Source organism: Colobus angolensis, unplaced genomic scaffold, assembly GCF_000951035.1.
Source record: "Colobus angolensis palliatus isolate OR3802 unplaced genomic scaffold, Cang.pa_1.0 Scaffold42, whole genome shotgun sequence".
In the NCBI taxonomy this organism is placed as follows: Eukaryota; Metazoa; Chordata; class Mammalia; order Primates; family Cercopithecidae; genus Colobus; species Colobus angolensis.
The window spans coordinates 1,809,302-1,828,318 of record NW_012117599.1 but is presented as its reverse complement, the minus strand read 5'-3'; the positions used below and the strand labels follow the sequence as shown (position 1 = coordinate 1,828,318).

At 40.0% G+C, this 19,017-nt stretch overlaps 1 protein-coding gene across 1 annotated transcript in view; it reads left to right on the top strand.

Moving 5' to 3' along the window:
- The window catches only part of TMEM131 (transmembrane protein 131), a 193,605-nt gene that overhangs the window by 73,108 nt on the left and 101,480 nt on the right, over positions 1 to 19,017 (top strand). Inside the window, exon 5 of the mRNA XM_011956651.1 lies at positions 3,983 to 4,106. Coding sequence (XP_011812041.1) covers positions 3,983 to 4,106 — 124 coding nt within the window. The remainder of the gene's footprint in view (positions 1 to 3,982; positions 4,107 to 19,017) is intronic.

Sequence of the window (19,017 nt, the reverse complement as noted above, 5' to 3'; positions counted from 1 at the left end):
GATCCCATTTGTCCAGTTTTGCTTGGGTTACCGGTGCTTACGGAGTATTACTCAAGAAATCTGCCCACTCCAGTGTCCTGGAGGGTTGCTAATTAATTGGTCCTTTTCTTTCAGTTCGGAAGAACTCCCATTAGCATTTCTTGTAAGATATGTCTGATGTTGGTGAAATCCCTCAACTTTTGTCTGTCTGGGAACGTCCTTATTCCTCTTTCATATTTGAAGGATATTTTCGCTGGAAAGGATATTTTTGCCAGATACACTATTCTAGGGTAAAAGTGTGGGGGATTTTTGTTGTTGCCTTCAGCACTTTAAGTATGTCATGCCAGTCTCTCCTGGCCTGTAAGATTTCCACTGAAAAGTTTGCTGCCAGACGCATTGGAGCTCTGTTGTACCTAATTTTGTTTCTTTTCTCTTGTTAATTTTAGGATCCTTTGTTTATTCTTGAGTTTTGGAAGTTTGATTATTAAATGCCTTGAGGTAGTCTTTGAGTTAAATCTGCTTGGTGTTCTATAACCTTCTTGTACTTCAATATTAATATCTTTCTCCAGATTTGGGAAGTGTTCTGTTATTGTCCCTTTAAATAAACTTTCTACCCCTATTTCCTTCTCTGCCTCCTCTTTAAGGCCATTAACTCTTAGATTTCCCCTTTTGAGGCTATTTTTTAGGTCCTGTAGGTGTGCCTTCTTTTCAATTCTTTTTTGTTTTCTCTCCTCTGACTATTTTCAAATAGCCTGTCTTCAGGCTCACTAATTCTTTCTTCTTCTTGATCATTTCCGCTATTAAGAAACTCTGATGCTGTCTTCAGTATGTCCGTTGCATTTTTCAACTCTAGAATTTCTGCTTGATTCTTTTTAATTATTTGTTTCTTTATTAAATTTATCTGATAGAATTCTGAATTCATTCTCTATGTTATCGTGAATTTCTTTGAATTTCCTCAAAACAGCCATTTTGAATTGTCTCTCTGAAAGGTCACGCATCTCTGTTTCTCTAGGATTGGTCCCTGGTGCCTTATTTAATTCATTTAAGGAAGTCATGTTTTGCTGGCTGGTCTTTATGCTTGCAGATGTTCATCAGTGTCTGGGCGTTGAAGAGTTAGGTATTTATTGTAATCTTCACAGTCTGGGCATGTTTGTACCCCTTCTTCTTGGGAAGGCTTTCCAGATGTTCAAAAGGACTTGGGTGTAGTGATCTAAGCCATGGCTGAGCTAGGGGGCACCCCAGGCCCAGCAACACTGTGGTTCTTGCAGACTTACAGAGGTACCATCTTGGTGGTCTTGGATAAAGATCAGGAAGAATTCTCTGGATTACCTGGCGAAGACTCCTGTTCTCTTTCCTTATTTTCTCCCAAACATCGCTCTTTCTGTGCTGAGCCACCTGGATCTGGGAGTGGAATGACAAAGCATCCTGTGGCCCCCACCACGGGAACTGCACTGGGTCAGACCTGAGTCTTGCCCATGGCCCACTGTAACCACTCCCTGGCTTGCGGGTGTGTTTCTTCAAGGCCCTAGGGCTCTACAATCCGCAGGTGGTGAAGCCAGCCAGGTTCGTGTCCTTCTCTGCAGGACAGCAGGTTCCCTCAGGCCCCAGGTGGGTCTGTAGGTGTGTCTAGGAGCCAGGGACTGGAGTCAAACACCTTGGAAATCTACCTAGTGTTCTGTTGTGCTGCAGCTGAGCTGACCTTCAACCCATTTGATGCAGTCCTACCCACTCTTCCCCCCCCTTTCCACAGACAGAGGATCCTTACCCCCATGGCCACCATCACCACAAGCCCATGGAGAATACTGCCAGGCTACCGTCAGTATTCACTTAAAGCCCAAGGGCTCTCCAGTCAGCTTGTGGTAAATGCTGCCAGGTCTGGGACTCACCCTTCAGAGAATTGGGCTCCCTTCCCAATCCACAGCATCCCCATCCTGCTGTGGCTGAGCTGGTATCCAAGATGCAAGACAAAGGCCTCATTTCTCTTCCCTCTCTCCTCTGTCAAGCAGAAGAAAGGGATCACTTTCTGAGCCGTGAGCTGTGCCGCCTGGGGTTGGAGGAGGGGTGGTGCAAGCACTCCCTTGGGCACCCCAGCTCATGTCTCAGTAGGTTGCATGCCCCCCAAGTCTGCTGGCTCCAAACCCAACACAGCACTAGGACTCTCTTAGGAATTGCAGTGCTTGTGGCCTAGACTGCCTTTCAGGTTTATTTAGGGCCCCAGAACACTTTAACCTGAGGTGACAAGACTAGTGGGAACTCGAGTCAGGACTGCTAGGATGGGCAGTTCCCCCCGGCAAGGGTTCATCTAAATGCTCCCTCCCTGGGAAGGCGACCACTGAGTTCAGCCAGATTTTGCTTTCTGCTGTGACAGGGCAGCAGTGAGTTCACTGCAAAATCTCACAGACGCTGGACTGTCCCTCTCCCAAGTGCACAGACTCTCTCTGTGCCACTTGGCTGCTGCCGGGTGGAGGGGCGTAGGTGGGAAAGGGTGGCATCACCGATTCAAGATTTTCTTCCCTATCCTCTTCAGTGCCTCTCTCAGTGATACGAAGTTAAAACCAAACCAAGTACTGTGAGTGCTCACCTGATTCTTGGTTCTTATGAGGGTGATTTTTTGGCATAGATAGTTGTTAAATTTAGTATTTCTGTGGGGAGAGGGACAGTGGTGGAGCCTTCTATTTGGCCATCGTGCCCTGCCCTTCCACCTGCATTCCATTTTCTTAAACTGTTGAAAATTATCAGCTGTTCACCGTTTATCAACTTTCCCAAGTCTTGAATTAGAGGTGAGCAACTAAATTGAAGAAAAGGTAGGGACAGAACTTCTTGAAGAACAAAAGCATGGTGAACAGTTGAACCAAGTATAAAATGCAGTTCTGGCTCTGCGTTTTCAACTGCTTGTGATTTGAGGTTTTTATGTAAACTTTAAATATGAAATACAAAATTTAAAATTTCAAAAACCATGGACCAAAATGATTGCATGCGGAGAGGACGTTGTGAAAGAAGGGTGTATATTTGAATTGGAAAATGAGGGTTTGGATTGGTGGAGGAGGATAGGGAGAAAAACACAGGGCAGGCAGATTAGCAGAGCCATGGGGGACTTGCCCATGGAACTAGCCTGGCTCAGGTGGAGGGTCTGGATTGAAAACAGAGTTACTTGTTTAGGTTGGGTCCTGTGAGATTAGGAAGGAACCTAATAACTAGTGAGTGTGTGTGGGTAGTTAGAGAGAAAAAGCAAGGAAGCTTTTCTCTCTAGTTAGGAGGCCTGTACCAGTAAGATTAGCTACAGAAGTAGTAAGTGGACTGTAGAATAAAGTTTCACTTCTAAGGCAAACCATGGCATGGATGCCAAGGGAGACATTAAAATGGATTTGTGGATTTCAGACCATTGAGTGTGTTTAACTTGAGAAGAGGCAGTTCAGTACTGACAGTTAAAGTGCAGACTAGACCCAGACCCAGAAGACTTAGATTCACATCCAGGTTCCAAGTGTGCCTTTGACAAGTTAATTAACTTTTCTGTGCCCCAGTATTCTTGTCTATGAAATGAGTATAGTAAAAGCCCGTAACTCACAACATCTCCTCACACAACTTTGCTGCTCAGTTTCTGCTCCTAAAATGAAGAGCACGTATCCATGGAATTTGAGAAGAGGGCACAATTGGTAGGAGGCTGGGTGGTGGTACAGAAAGAAAGAAAAGGAACTGACCATTTTGTGCCCCGTCCACCACCTTACTGGGTTCTGAGCTTCACAGGGATGAGACTTGCTTCATTGTATCCCAGCACCTGGCACTGTACGTGACGTAATTGGCACTCAATAAATATTTATTGAATGACTAAATGCATTTTTGTGTGTAAGTTTAAAAATAATTCAGAAAGCGTTTTAATATATTTAGCTATGTATTTGTCTAACAATTTTGATTAATTTTTAACCACTAGAAATCATCTTATCAATCATAATTCAATCATAATTATCTGTGAAGTATTTGAGACAATTTTCTTTTTGTTTTACAGACCAGTTGGAATGCCAAAAATGGAAAAAGTCTACTTACATAATCCTAGTTCTGAAGAAACTATTACTTTAGTATCAATATCTGCTACAACGTCACATTTTCATGCATCATTTTTTCAAAATAGGGTAAGTTTCTCTGCTATACATGAACTTTCCTAAGTTTGTTCAGTTTGTTCAGTGTATCAGGGGCTGAAATTAAGAGTCATCCAGGCTGAGTCCTTGTCCAGAGGCTCTGAAGGGAAATCACTTCCAAACTCATTAAAGCTGTTGAGAGAATTAGGTTCCTTGTGGTTGTAGAACTGAAACCCCTGTTTGGCTGCTGGCTCTTGGCCCGTGACCCCTCCCAGCACCTCAGGGCCTCCGGGTTCCTTCTCACAGGCCATCCATCTTCAAGCCAGCAACAGCGCATCTTTCCGCTGGCACTTTGTACCTCTCTGGCGTTCTCTTCTGCCTCCAGCGAGAAAACTCTGCTTTAAAGGGCTCCTGTCAGTGGGTCAGGACTCTCTGGATAGTCTCCCTTTTGATTAACCAAAAGGCAGCTGGTTGGGAGCCTTAATTACATCTTAGTCACGGCCTGGGAGATTAGGACATAAAGTCTTGGGCTCCAATTTAAGGTTCTCCTTACCGCAAATATCCTTTAAAATTTTATTTTTTATTTTCATAGGAAGTATGTAAACTTGTTATTAAAAATGTTTTCTCTGACCGAACAAATAAAAATGATTTCTTAAGTACATTTTAAATTTGAGAGAATACCTAAAGCTTTAATATATAGGTTTCCAAAATAATTAACAAAATAACAAAGATCAGAGGGAAGTAAATGAATGGAACCGAATTTCATCTTCCCAGAGTTTCCACTGACTCCTTTGAAGGGATGTGATTGAGTAACAAAGAAGAAAGCTTTTAAACCGTATAAGATATTGGTTGCTATATTTTTATATCAATTTTGATGTTTACATTTCTCCTTTCTAAAATCCTGTTTCATCAGATGTTGTTTACAGTAAAATAAAAAAGCATAACTTTTTCATTTAAAGGTATTTTATAAACAAGGGACTAATAAATCAGCATATTACTTTTGGTAATAAAAAGCTTCATTGTTTTGTGATTCTTGTGGAAATATCCCTTTTCTAAATTATTTCTTAAAATAGCTTTCCCTTGAGTTATTCTTTGTTATCTAAAAGATATTTTCACACTTTTTATAAAAGTGCTATTAATAACAGCCTCCAATAATATAATTCTAAGGCTGGGAGAGACCTGTGTATACACAGGCCGAGCTCCAGAGAGGTCTGCTCCAGTCGTGCAGTGAGTGACAGGAGCCAAGGTGAAGCTGTGGGTGTTCTATTATCATCCCCAGTGATTTGTATCGTATTACACTTCAGTGAGTGGCCTGTACCTGATAGTTTCTATAGAGAAGTGTATTTATGTGTAATGAAACCATCCAGCTTTCAGGCATTGTCAGTATGCAGAGACAGGTTGGGTTAAAGGGCAAAATTGTGAAGTAAAAGTGGAATCAGTTAAAAAATAGTTCACAACTGCACTATACATTTTATTTCTAGCTTGTTAACTTTTTGCTAAGTCAAGCAATATTTTGTTGTTTCTGAACACTCCAAGCTTCACCTGTGTTAAAGGCCAGGGCTTTTACTTTTTTCATTGCTGTCATAATACAGAGACTGGAACAAGAGTTGCAAACAGATTCTTAAACTGGGCTAGGTAAACAGTATAAATGAGGGAAGCAAACTGAGTGGGATGAGGGGTGCTAGAGAACATGTGACCCATTCAGAGAGATCAGCCTCCACTGGGCTCTGACCGGTGGTTAGCTTGTAAGGAGTCTAAGCCCATGTGCAGTTCTGCTCATTTCCCAAGAAGAGTCAGAAATAAGAAATTTCATGTATCTTCCAGTCTTTACACATTGAAAATCAATTCAATTTTAGAAAGACAGTATAAGCCAAACAACATAAGCCAAAGGCTACTAACTTGACATTTCTGAACTAGACTCTCCTAGGGACTATTTCTATATGTGAATGTTACGCAGAGAATAGTTTCTCTGGAAATTTTTTAAAAGATAAACTAAATGTGTAGATAATTAAGGAACAGGTTAACCAATCTGTTTTGTGCTGTCAGGTGATGGAATTAAACAATAAAAATAATTACACCTATCAAAATCCACATTTAAATACTCAAGATTTAGCTCAAAGGAGATAGCCAAAATCTTTACTCTCTCCTCTTATCCTTTTTTCTTCTTCTTGCTTTCCATCTTTTTTTCCCTACAGTAAGACACTGACTTAAGAAGCTCGAGAAGTAGAGGGGAGAGATGGAATGAACTCTTGGGGGAAGAAATAACCTATTTCCTCTCCACTTCAGCTTTATGCCAACAATAAGAGCCTTGGGGAAAGATGAATAGAGTTTCTTATGTCGAGGAGAGCAAAATCTTTCTGTATGTTTACTCTAATTGCCTTTGTCATGCTCAGAGTTCTTGGTCAGGTCTTATTTCTTTGACAATAAAACATTGTCTATAACTCAGAGTTTTTAGTTACTAACTGTTATCATCTCTACCTTAACCAAAAAGCAGGAAATACAGAAAAGACTAATTATTTTTAAATTATTTTTCAAACCAAGTTTTACATAATTGTATTTTAATCCGCACATGCAAGTAATCTTGTTAAGGTTTTGATTTTAAGACCACCTGAAAATCAAAAAGAATAGGAATACTAAGAGAGGTACAGGATGTGGTTGTGTAACGATTTATTTCTTTGTATATAAGTTTTTGTAATTATCTATAATTATCTGTTGATTGGATATGATTATCTAATCAATTATAATTTAAAATTACATAATAGACTGCATTTAGGCCATTTATCTTTCATGGCCATATCATATATAGGCCATAAAATATGCAAGATCTGTTTTGCATCAGAAAATGCAGATTTTTATATTAATATTCTAACAAGTCCAATTGTGGAAATGGTGTGCCTTACACACAATAGGAAACAATAATGTTTTCTTTATTGACTAGAACCTTTTGATTAATTAAATTTTCAGATAAACTGAAGATTAGGATAAACTTTGTTTCAGTCTGTGACTAAAAATAAAATGTTATAGTTCACTTATTTCGGTATACTTAATGATCAGTCTCTTCTCATGGGTTGAAGGGGCATTAATAAAAATTAATGATTATTTTAATTAGATATAGAAGGACATTGTTCTGTTGATTCTATGCATGTTATTGGAAATTGAACGAAACGCGATGGAGCGGTAGTATGGAATATTATGCAGATAATAAAGAGAATGAAATAGGTCTCTATAGATCTGCAGTAATATACATGACATGCTAATATGTAAGAAAAGCATATTGTAGAGTCGAATATAATGCCTTTTTTTTTTTTTCCCCCGAGACAGGGTCTTTCTCTGTCGCCCAGGCTGGAATGCAGTGGCGTGATCTCAGCTCACTGCAACCTCTGCCTCCCAGTTCAAGCAATTCTTGTGCCTCAGCCTCCCCAATAGCTGGAACTACAGGCACCTGCTACCACACCTGGTTAATTTTTGTATTTTTTAGTAGAGATGGGGTTTTGTCATGTTGGCCAGGCTGGTCTCAAACTCCCAGCCTCAAGCAATCTGCCTACCTTGGCCTCCCAAAGTGCCGGGATGACAGGCATGACCCACTGCACCCGGCCTATAATGCCATTTTTATAAAAAGCAAAGAATCTGTGTATATTTATTTGGGTATATTAATAAGAGCCGGAATAAAGCACAGATTGATTTGCCAGGTTAAATGGATAACCTAATAATGGTGAGAATGGAGGAAGTTTGAGGGTATTAGCTTTTTATTCAGTCATCTTTGCTCTATATCACTAAGTAAAATCAGCTCTTGTTACTTTTACAGTTTAAAACATGTAAGAAAATGTAAATTAAAAATAGTTTTGCTACCCCACCTATGTGGAAAGAAGGAATTAATTTAACAGATATTTATGAAGTGTCTACTTAAGTGCCAGACACTTAGTTATCAGTGAAAACAGAGATGCTTATCATATATACTCTGGGGAGTTCGGGTAAAGTCAGCAGCAGAGGGAGGGTAAGCGTGATAAATAAGTAAATTTTATACATCTCAGAAGATGTTACAAGGTCAGAAGAAGCATGTGAGATCAGAGGCTTAGGTGTGCACAGGGAAGGGTGTGAGATCAGAGGCTTAGGTGTGCACAGGGAAGGGTGTGAGATCAGAGGCTTAGGTGTGCACAGGGAAGGGTGTGAGATCAGAGGCTTAGGTGTGCACAGGGAAGAGTGTGAGATCAGAGGCTTAGGCGTGCCATTTTCAATAGGGTGGTCAGGGTAGGCTTTATTCAGAAGGTGACATTGGAACGAAGACTCAAAGGGGTGAGGTGGGACTGTTTGGCGGAAAGTGAAACATGGAAGAAAAGCATTCTAGCAGGAAGGACCAGGCAGTACAAAGGCCCCATTGTTGAAAGCAGGCCTGGTGTTCAAAGACAGACCAGAGTGAGCACAGATGAGAGGAGAAGTAAGGGGGCAGACCATGAAGGGCCTTACAAGCTGTGATTTGACTTGACTCTTTTTCCTGAATGACATGGAAAGCCATCAAAGGGTTTTGAACAGAGGAATGAAATTGTAGCTTTAGGTTTTAAAAGGATCATTGTTCATCAAAAGTAGGACAAGGGACACCAGTCATATTGGCTGTTGCCATACTCCAGGGTAAGAAGATGATTAGATGATTACTCTGACCAGAGTGATACACGGAAGAGGTGAAGAAAGGAGTTGAACTTGGGATACAGGGATACCTTGGAGATATTACGGGTTCAGTTCCAGACCACTGCAGTAAGCCAGTCACAGAATTTTTTTGTTTCCCCATATATATCAAAGTTAGGTTTATACTGTGGCCTATTAAGTGCAGTAGCATTGTGTCTAAAAAATTTACATACCTTAATTTCAAAAATACTTTATTGCTAAAAACTGCTCATGATCATGCCAGCCTTCTGCAAGTCATAGTCTTTTTGCTGGTGGAGGGCCTTGCCTCAGTGTTGACAGCCACTGACTGATCAGGGTAGCGGTCGCTGAAGGTTGGGATGGCCGTGACAGTTGCTTAAAATAAGACAACAGGGAAGAGTGCAGCATCCATTGATTCTTCTTTTCACAAAAGATTTCTCTGTAGCGTGCAATGCTGTTTAATAGCATTTTACCCACAGTAGAACTTCTTTCAAAATTGGAGTCAATCCTTTCAAACCCTGCCTCTAAGTTTATGTAGTATTCTAAATTCTTTGCTGTCATGTCAACATATTCACAGCATCTTCACTAGGAGTAGATTTCATCTCAAGAAACCACTTTTTTTGCTCATCCCTAAGAAACAACAACTCTTCTGTTCACATTTTATCATGGGATTGCGCCAGTTCATTCACAGCTATAGATGCCACTTCTGATTCTTTTCTCTTGCTGTTTCTGCCACATCTACAGTGACTTTTCCGCTGAAGTCTTGAGCCCTTCAGAGTCATCCAAAAGGGTTGGAATTAACTTCTTCCAACCTCCTATTGTTGACCTTCTAACCTCCTCCCATGGATCACAAATGTTCTTCCCCCTCCCCCGCCAAGACAGAGTCTCGCTGTTGCCCAGGAGGGAGTGCACTGGCACAATCTTGGCTCGCTGCAGCCTCTGCCTCCCAGGTTCAAGCAGTTCTCCTGCCTCAGCCTCCTGAGTAGCTGGGATTACAGGCCCACTCCACCACTCCCAGCTAATTTTTTTTTTTAATAGAGACAGGTTTCACCATGCTGGTGAGTCTGGTCTCGAACTCCTGACTCAGGTGATCCACCTCCCTTAGCCTCCCAAAGTGCTGGGATTACAGACTTGAGCCACTGTGCCCAGCTACAAATGTTCGTAATGGCATTTAGAATGGTGACTCCTTTCCAGGAGGTTTTCAGTGGACTTTGCCCAGATCCATCAGAGGAATCATCCTTTGTGGCAGCTATAGCTTTAAGAAATGTATTTCTTAAATAACAAGACTTGCAGCTTGAAGTTACTCCTTGATCCTTGGCTGAAGAATGGATATTGTGTTAGCAGGTGTGAAAACAACTGCATCATCTTGTACATTTTCATCAGAGCTCCTGGGTGACAGTTTCCTTGTTACTGAGCAGTAATATTTGGAAAGAAATCTTTTTTCTGAGCATTAGGTCTCAACAGTGGGGTTTAAATATTCAGTAAACCTTGTTATAAATAGATGTGCTCTTATCTAGGCGTTGTCCGTTGATGGAGCACAGGTAGAGTAGATTTAGCACAATTCTTAAGGTCTCTAGAATTTTCAAATGGCAGATGAGCACTGGCTTCAACTTAAAGTCACTAGCTGTGTTAGTCCCTAATAGGAGAGTCAACCTGTCCTTTGAAGCTTTGAAGCCAGGCACTGACTTGTCCTCTTTAGATGGCATCTTCCAAGAGAAGGCTGTTTCATCTACATGGAAAATTGGTTGTTCAGTGTGGCCGTGTTCATCAGTGATCTTAGCTAGATCTTCTGGATAACTTGCTGCAACTTGGACATCAGCATTTAATGCTTCACCTTGCACTTTTATGTGATGGAGCTGGCTTCTTTTCTTAAACCTCATGAATGGATCTCTTCTAGCTTCCAGCTGTTCTGCAGCTTCCTCCCCTCTGTCAGTCTTCACAGAATTAAAGAGAGTCAGGGCCTTGCTCTGGATTAGGCTTTGGCTTAAGAGAATGCTGTGGCAAGGATAGGCGTGGTGGCTCACGCCTGTAGTCCCAGCACTTTGGGAGGCTGAGGCAGGTGGATCACCTGAGGTCAGGAGTTCAAAACCAACCTGGCCAACATGGTGAAACCCATCTCTACTAAAAATACAAAAATCGGTTGTGATGGTGTGCACCTGTAATCTCAGTTACTCAGGAGGCTGAGGCACAAGAATCGCTTGAACCCGGAAGGCGGAGATTGCAGTGAGCCAAGACCACGCCATTGCACTCCAGCCTGGGCATCAAGCGAAGCTCCATCTCAAAAAAAAAAGAGAGAATGCTTTGGCTGCTTAGCTCTTCCATCCAGACCACTAAAGCTTTCTCCCTATCAGCAGTAAGGCAGTTTTCCTTCTTTACCAGGTGTGTGTTCACTGGAGTGAGTAGCATTTTTAACTTCCTTCAACAACTTTTCCTTTGCATTCACAGCTTGGCTGTTTGGCACTAAAGGCCTAGCTTTGAGCCTCTCTTGGCTTTCAGCATGTCTTCCTCACTACCCTTATCATTTCCAGCTTTTGGTTTAAAGTGAGAGATGTGCAACTCTTCCTTTTACTCGAACATTTACAGGCCATTGTAGGGCTACTAATTGGCCTAATTGTAATATTGTTGTATCTCAGGAATAGAGAAACTTAAGGAGAGGAAGGGAGTTGGGAGAACAGTGGTTGGTGGAGCAATGAGAACATACATAACATTTTTCATTTTAAGCTTGCCATCTTATATGGGCATAGTTTGTGGTGCCCTAAAACAATTTCAGTAGCAACATCAAAGATCACAGATCATGCAGATGTAATAATAATGAAAAATTTGGAAATACTTCAAGATCGCCAAAATGTGACACAGAGATACAAAGTGAGTACATGCTGCTGGAAAAATGGCACTGGTAGACTTGCTTGATGCAGGGTTGCAAAACGGTAGTACCTGCGAAGTGCAGTAAAGCGAAGCACAATAAAATGAGATATGCCTGTATGTTGTGAAGGTACACCCAACAGGATTTCCTGATGTGGGATTTGAGAGAAAGAGAAGAGTCAAAGTTGACTCTAGAGTTTCGTCCTGAACTCTACTCCTCAACTAGAAGGGCAAAGTTGCAGTCAGCTGAATTGAAGAAGGCAGAGGATAGAGCAGGTTTCGCAGGTACAACCAGTAATTCAATTTGGACGTGTTAGATTTCAGGTGTCTCCTAGATATCCAAGAGGAGGTGGCAAGTAGGCAGTTAGTATATGAGTTTGGTATATGAGGACTAGACTAGAAATAGAGATTTAGGAGTCACTAGTGTAGATATGAAGCCGTGGATCTGGGTGAGATCACCAAGGAAAGAAAAAGCCCAGGGACTGAGCTATGGTACAGTGCTGACTTGGGAAAATTACAGTTTCTTAGTGGTATTACTAGAAACTCAGATCTCCTATCCGTCAGCTATATACTAGATGTCCAGTTCCAATAGTGGCAGAAAACTGCACTAAAAATTAAACAATCCATGGTGATTTTCCTAACTCTTTGGAGTTTAGATGGGCCTTAAAAGGGTATTGTTTGAATAGAGACATTTTTAAATCAAATTAAGTTCCCATAAACACTTTAAAGGACACCAGTTTTCCTCTGGATACATTTTCCATTATACACATAGGCTTCAGGAATCTCCTCATTGACACTAGAACTGGTCTTGGGTGGGAATACCATAATTCTATAACTGTCACTTTTTTTAGAGAACATTTCAGATTTTTTTAGGTGGGTACACAGCATTTATTGTACTAATTTTGCTACTTTTTTTTTTCTTTCAACTTTTAAGTTCAGCGATACATGTGCAGGATGTGCAGGTTCGTTACGTAGGTAGATTTTTTTTTCACTTTTTATATCAGAAATTGAGACCCACGTTATAGTCAAGGGCACCTTACCGTCACGGTCAGCCTGGATTAAGGGTGTGTTTTCCCAGAGAGAATGGCACTGGTGGTCTCAACTCTACCAAGGAAACATTAAATTTTCTGCTTGATTAGACCACTGATAGGGATTCAGACCACACACCTCCATGAGTACTGATACATAGTGCAAATTTTAAGAGTAAGTTAGTTTTCCTCCCTTCCTGCGGTGCCCAGAATGAGTCACATAAGTTTTCCTCACTGCCCCTTTCTGTGGCTTGGGTTTGTACTTGTCATCCTCACTCCTTGTTTTATTTGAGGATCTGTTAAGTCTGCATTTTTTAACATTCTCTTATTCTTCTTTTTTTTATTCTTGGTATGGTATAAAACATCGGTATTACAGGCACTGGCATCTTAGATGGGAAAACGATATTGTCATTTTTTGTTTTGTTTTGTTCATATTGCCAGAGAGTCCTCTGTGTGTCTCTCAGTGTCAGTTCTGTGAATCCTTACATTGTCAGAGGGAGTTAGGAAGGTGATGAAAGGGTGACCAGTCATATGATTCTGTGGAATTAAATTCACGACAATAAAACGTGTGGGTGGACTGCCTGAACTCAGTGATATTATTCACTTCTTTTCAAGATTTTCTTGTTTTAAAGTTAATTTGGCTTTAATCTTGCCCACCAACAGTTAAACCTAAACATTCAATCATTTGTTCTTACTCCAAGGGAACATGAACACTGAGACCCTCATAAAAAAAGGTCCAGGCTGGGGGGAGGGGGAAGGGATTGCATTGGGGAGTTATACCTGATATAAATGATGAATTGATGGGTGCTGACGAGTTGATGGGTGCAGCACACCAACATGGCACAAGTATACATATGTAACTATGCACATGTACCCTAGAACTCAAAGTATAATAAAAAAAAAAAAAAAAAGGTCCAGGCTAAAATATGCTTGAGTGAGTCCGTAACCCTTGTGGATTCACCCAAAACAGTAAATATATATACATTTATGTATATGTGTATATACACACACACACACACACTGATATATTTAATATATATTCTATATGTATTTGTTTTTAAATTACAATATACTTGCAGTAAAATTCAACCTTTTAGTATATAGTTCTGAGTTTTGACAAACCCATAAGGTCATATAATCAACAACTTGGTCAACTCAAACCACTGAGTGTAGCCTATTCCAGAAGATTGTATTAATGGAACCATGTAGCATATAGCGTTTTTAGTCTGGCTTTTTTCTTTAAGCATAATGCATTTCATATTGGTGGGTGTAGTAGACTGTATCAGTTCTTTGTACCACTTTATTATTATGGGATAGTATTTCATTGGCTGGCAGTGTCACTGTGTGTTTATTCATTCACCAGTTGAAGACTTTTGGGGTGTTTCCAGTTTGGAGTTATTATTTAAACCCACTGTAAATATTTACATACAGATTTTAACAGTTTTTTTTATAACAGCTCTACCCGTTTGTATTCCCATGAGAAACATGTGAGAGTTTCGGTTGCCCCACGTTGCTATCAGCACGCTGTATTCTGAGGTCTGTGTGTTCTGTGATGCGAGTCATTCAGCTCGGTGTACAGTGTTAGGCCATTTTTATTTTAACATGCGTTCTCCAGTGAAAATTGATGTTGAGCATCTTTTTATTTGCCATCCATATGTTTTCTTTGGTGAAGTGTCTGTTCAGTTCTTTTGCCTGTTTTTTAAGTTGAGTTGTTTGTTTTTTCATTGAGTTCATGAGAGTTCCTTATGTGTTCAGGATACGAGTCTTTCTTGTGATATGTGATTTGCAAGTCTTTTCTTCCAGTTTGTGTCATACCTTTTCATTCTGTATCTTTGAAAGAGCAGAAGTTTATAATGTTCATGGTGTCCAGTTTATCAAATTGTTCTTTTATGAGTCATGCTTTGGGAGTTGTAGCTAGGAAATCTTTGCCTAATCCAAAGTCACAAAGATTTTCTCCATTTTTTTCTTTCCTAGAAGTACAGCTGGCCCTCTGCAGCGATGAGCTGCTTATCCATGGGTCTAGTCAACTGCAGGTCAAAACTATTTGAGAAAAAAAAAAAAAAAATAGTGCTTCTGTACTGAACAAGACTTTTCTTGTCTATACATGTTCAGACAAATAATATGGTATAAACTATTCACATAGCATTTACATTGTATTAAGTATTACAAGTAATGTAGAGATTATTTAAAGTTTTCCCGGGAGATACGTGCATAGCCGGGAGGATAGGCATAGGTTATATGCAAATGCTGCTTTGTTTGATAGCAGAGACTTCAGCATCCACAGATGTTGGAATCTGCATGAAGTCCTGGAGCCAATCCCAGAGATACTGAGGGACAGCCATCATAGTTTTAGATTTTAGATTTAGATCTACAGTCCATTTTTAGCTGCTGTTTGTTTATGGTACAAGATATGAATTGAGGATTGTTTTGATTTGTTTTGTATATGGATATTCGTTTGTTCCTGGACTATCTGTTGAAAAAGACTATCCATTGAAAAAGACTATCCATTGAAAAAGACTATCCTTTTTCATTGAATTCCCACTGTATTTTTGTTGAAAGTCAATTGACCTTGTGTATGTATGAGTCTGGTTTTGGGCTCTTCACTATGTTCTAATACGTTCTAATAGACTCTGAAATACCTGTCATTTCACCAGCCCATACTGTTTTGATAACTGTGGCTTTGTATTGATTCTTAGAATTAGACACTATGACTCCTCCAATTTTGATTTTCTCTTTCAGAATTTCGTTAGCTTTTCTTACTTCCTTTCTTTATCATGTAAATTTTAGAATCAGCCTATCAGTTTCTTAAAAAAAAAAAATCTGAGATTTTTATCATGTTCTTTTGAATTAACTTTAAATGTACGGAAAAGTAATACTTTCCATATATTCCTCACTCTAACATTCTTCTGATGTTAACATCTTATATAATCATAGTACAATTTTCAAACCAGGAAACTAGCATTAATATGATACCATTGACTAAAGAATTTTTATGAATTTCATCAGTTTTTCTATCAACGTACTACTTTTTCTGTTTTAGGATCCTATTTCACATTGCATTTAGTTGTTACTTCTCCTTAGACTGAAATTTTGGTTCCACTTGCATTAGATATGTAAATCCATTTCAGGAGAACTAACATCTAATATTGAGTCTTCTAACCCATGAACACAATAGTTCCATTTATTTGTCTTCTTCGGTTACTTTCAGTAATGTTTTATAGTTTTCAGCTCACAGAACTTGCACGTTATTAGATTTATACCTCAGTATTTCTTTGTGCATGTGTTATCCTAAATAGTATGTTTTTAAAAATTAGAATTTCACTTGTTCATTGTTGGTATATGGAGATACAATTGATCATTGTATGTTGACCTTGATTCCCATGACTTTTTAAAACTCTTTTAGGAGCATTTTTATAGGGATTTTTCGGTATGGAAAGCCATGTTATCTGAATAAAAACTGATTTTTCTTCTGTACTAATGTGTAATGCCTTTTTTTTTTTTCGTGCTTCTTTGCACTTTGTTTTTGTTTTTTGAGATCGAGTCTCACTCTGTCGCCAGGCTGGAGTACAGTGGCACAATCTCTGCTCACTGCAACCTCTGCCTCCCTGTTCAAGCGATTCTCCTGCCTCAGCCTACAGGCGCGTGCCACCACACCCAGCTAATTTTTGTAATTTTAGTAGAGACCGGGTTTCACCATGTTGGCCAGGATGGTCTCAGTCTCTTGACCTTGTGATCCACCCACCTCAGCTTCCCAAAGTGCTAGGATTACAGGCATGAGCCACCGCGCCCGGCCCTCTTTGCACTTCTGATACAGTGTTAAATAGCTGTCATAAGAGAGGGCATCCTTGCCTTGTTTTAAATTTTGGAGGAAAAGCATTCAGTCATTCACCATTAAATACTATGGTAGCTCCTAGGACAGGAGTGTCCAATCTTTGCTTACCTGGGGCACACTGGAAGAAGAATTGTCTTGGGCCACACGTAAAATACACTAATGATAGCTGATGAGCTTAAAAAAAAAAATAAAAACCACACAGAAACTTAATGTTTTAAGAAAGTTTGCAAATTTGCATTGGGCCCATTTCAAGCTATCCTGGGCTTCATGCAGCCCATGGACCACAAAATGGACAAGCTTCTTTAAGGTTTTTGCAGATGTTCTTTATAATATTGAGGGAGTTCTCTTCTATTGACTTAGTTTACTGAGATTTTTAATCATGAGTCGATACTAAAATTTGTCAAATTACATGCTGCTATTGAGATGATCTTGTGCTTTTTCTTTAGTCTGTTAAGTAAATTACATTGATTTGATTTTTGAATGTTGAACTGGAATTGCATTTCCAAGATAAAAACTACTTGGTTGCTGGTTGTCAGTTGTACCCTTTAGTCATTAAGGAGAATTTACAAAGCAAATGAAACCCAATTCAGCTACTTAACCTAGGAATGGGGCCCTGGCTGAAGACTGCTCTCTGCCATTTTAGAAGCAAGAAGAAACTCAAACTCACCTTTTCTATTGGAGGTGAGCTAAAACTCCAGAAAGGAGTTACCTGCCTTTTATCAGTATGGAAGCAAGACAACTTGCCTTCACTGTCGGAAGCAAGTGAAACTCCATAAAAGAAGTTGTACAGGAAAATAAACTTTAGATGTCAACCAAATTTGGGGATATTAGGGATTCTCTTGAGGGAGGGGATCCCCCAGGCCTCAGCAAATTGTCTCATTGGTTTGAGCCATAAGGATAGATCAAGTTGGTATCAAGCACTGACAGGAGATTTGTCAAAGATCGGGGCACCTCCACTCAGAATCCCTGTGGTTACTAATTGTGAACCCAGAATATCTGAGACAGGTCTCAGTCAATGTAAAAAGTTTATTTTGCCAAGGTTACAGCCATGCCTGTCACACAGCCTCAGGGGGTTCCTGATGATATGTGCCCAAGGCGGTTGGGGCACAGCTTGTTTTTATGCATTTTTGGGAGACATCCTGCATCAGTCAATACATGTAAGATTTACGTTGGTTTGATCTGAGTGGGCAAGACAGCTTAAGTGAGGGGCTTCCAGGTCATAGGGAGATTTAAACATATTCTTTTTAATTAATTTGTTTATGTTGATACGAGGTCTCACTGTGTCACCCAGGCTGGAGTGCAGTGGTGTGGTCTTGGCTCACTGCAACCTCTGCCCACTGAGCTCAAGTGATCCTACCTCTTCAGTGTCCCAAGTAGCTAGGACCACAGACGCCTGCCACCATGCCTGGCTAAGTTTTTTGTATATATTTTTTTTTTTTCGGTGGAGGCTGGGTTTCACCATGTTGCCCAGACTGGTCTGGAACTCCTGAGCTCAAGGGATCCACCCTCCTCGGCATCCTAAAGTGCTGGAATTACAGGCTTGAGCAACCACACTCGCCAGATTAAACATACTACGATTGGTAGTTGGTTAGAAGAGTTATCAGCAGTAGAAAGGAGTGGCTGAGTCAAGATGAAGGGTTGTGGAGACCAAAGTTTTATTGTGCAGAAGAAGCGTCCAGGTAGCAGGCTTCAGAGGAAATAGATTGTAAATGTTTCTTTTCAGATCTAATGTTTGTGTTAATGTTAATGCTGGAGGTATATAATGAGGCATGTCTAATCCCCTCTTCCACAATGCCAGAACTAGATTTTCTGATTAACTCTGAAATGTTCTTGGCCGAGGGGAGGAGTTCATTCAGATGGTAGGGGAGGGTCTTAGAATTTCATATTTGGTTTACATTTACCAAGTTTTTCACCAAAGCTAAAAGTTGCTAAGAGTTAGTATTGTTACTCGGGAGGCTGAGGCAGGAGAATGGCGTAAACCCGGGAGGCGGAGGTTGCAGTGAGCTGAGATCTGGCCACTGCATTCCAGCCCCAGCGACAGAGCAAGACTCCGTCTCAAAAAAAAAAAAAAAAGAGTTAGTATTGTTCCGTGTAATTGAGACTACTTAAGAATTACATCCAAGGTGTTTTGGAAAAAGATAATATGGCAAATTTGGTGGGGGCAGGTTTGTTTAGAGGGTTACAGGATTGTTTTAAGCCAAAGGTTTGAGCGAGTTGTGAAAGGTTTGTAAAACATTTAATATTGTAAAAGAAATTCTGTGTGTGTGCATATTGGCTAATACTAAAAAAGTATTCATATTTTTCATAAATTGAACATTAAAAAAGCACAACATGGAAAAAAAAACCCAACTACTTGGTCAAGATGTGTTACCCATTTTATATCTTGCCTCGATTCAGTTTCCCATTACTTTGTAGAAAGTTGTGTTTCTATGTTTATGAAGGATATTGGCTTACAGTTTTTAAGTCTTTGTGTGCTCTTGATATCAGGGTAATGCTGAATTATGAATGTTCTCTCCTGTGTGTTGGAAAGTGTATGTAACGTAGGTATTATTTCTTTCTTAAATGGTTGGTAGAGAATTCATTTCCACGAGTTAAATCATTTAAG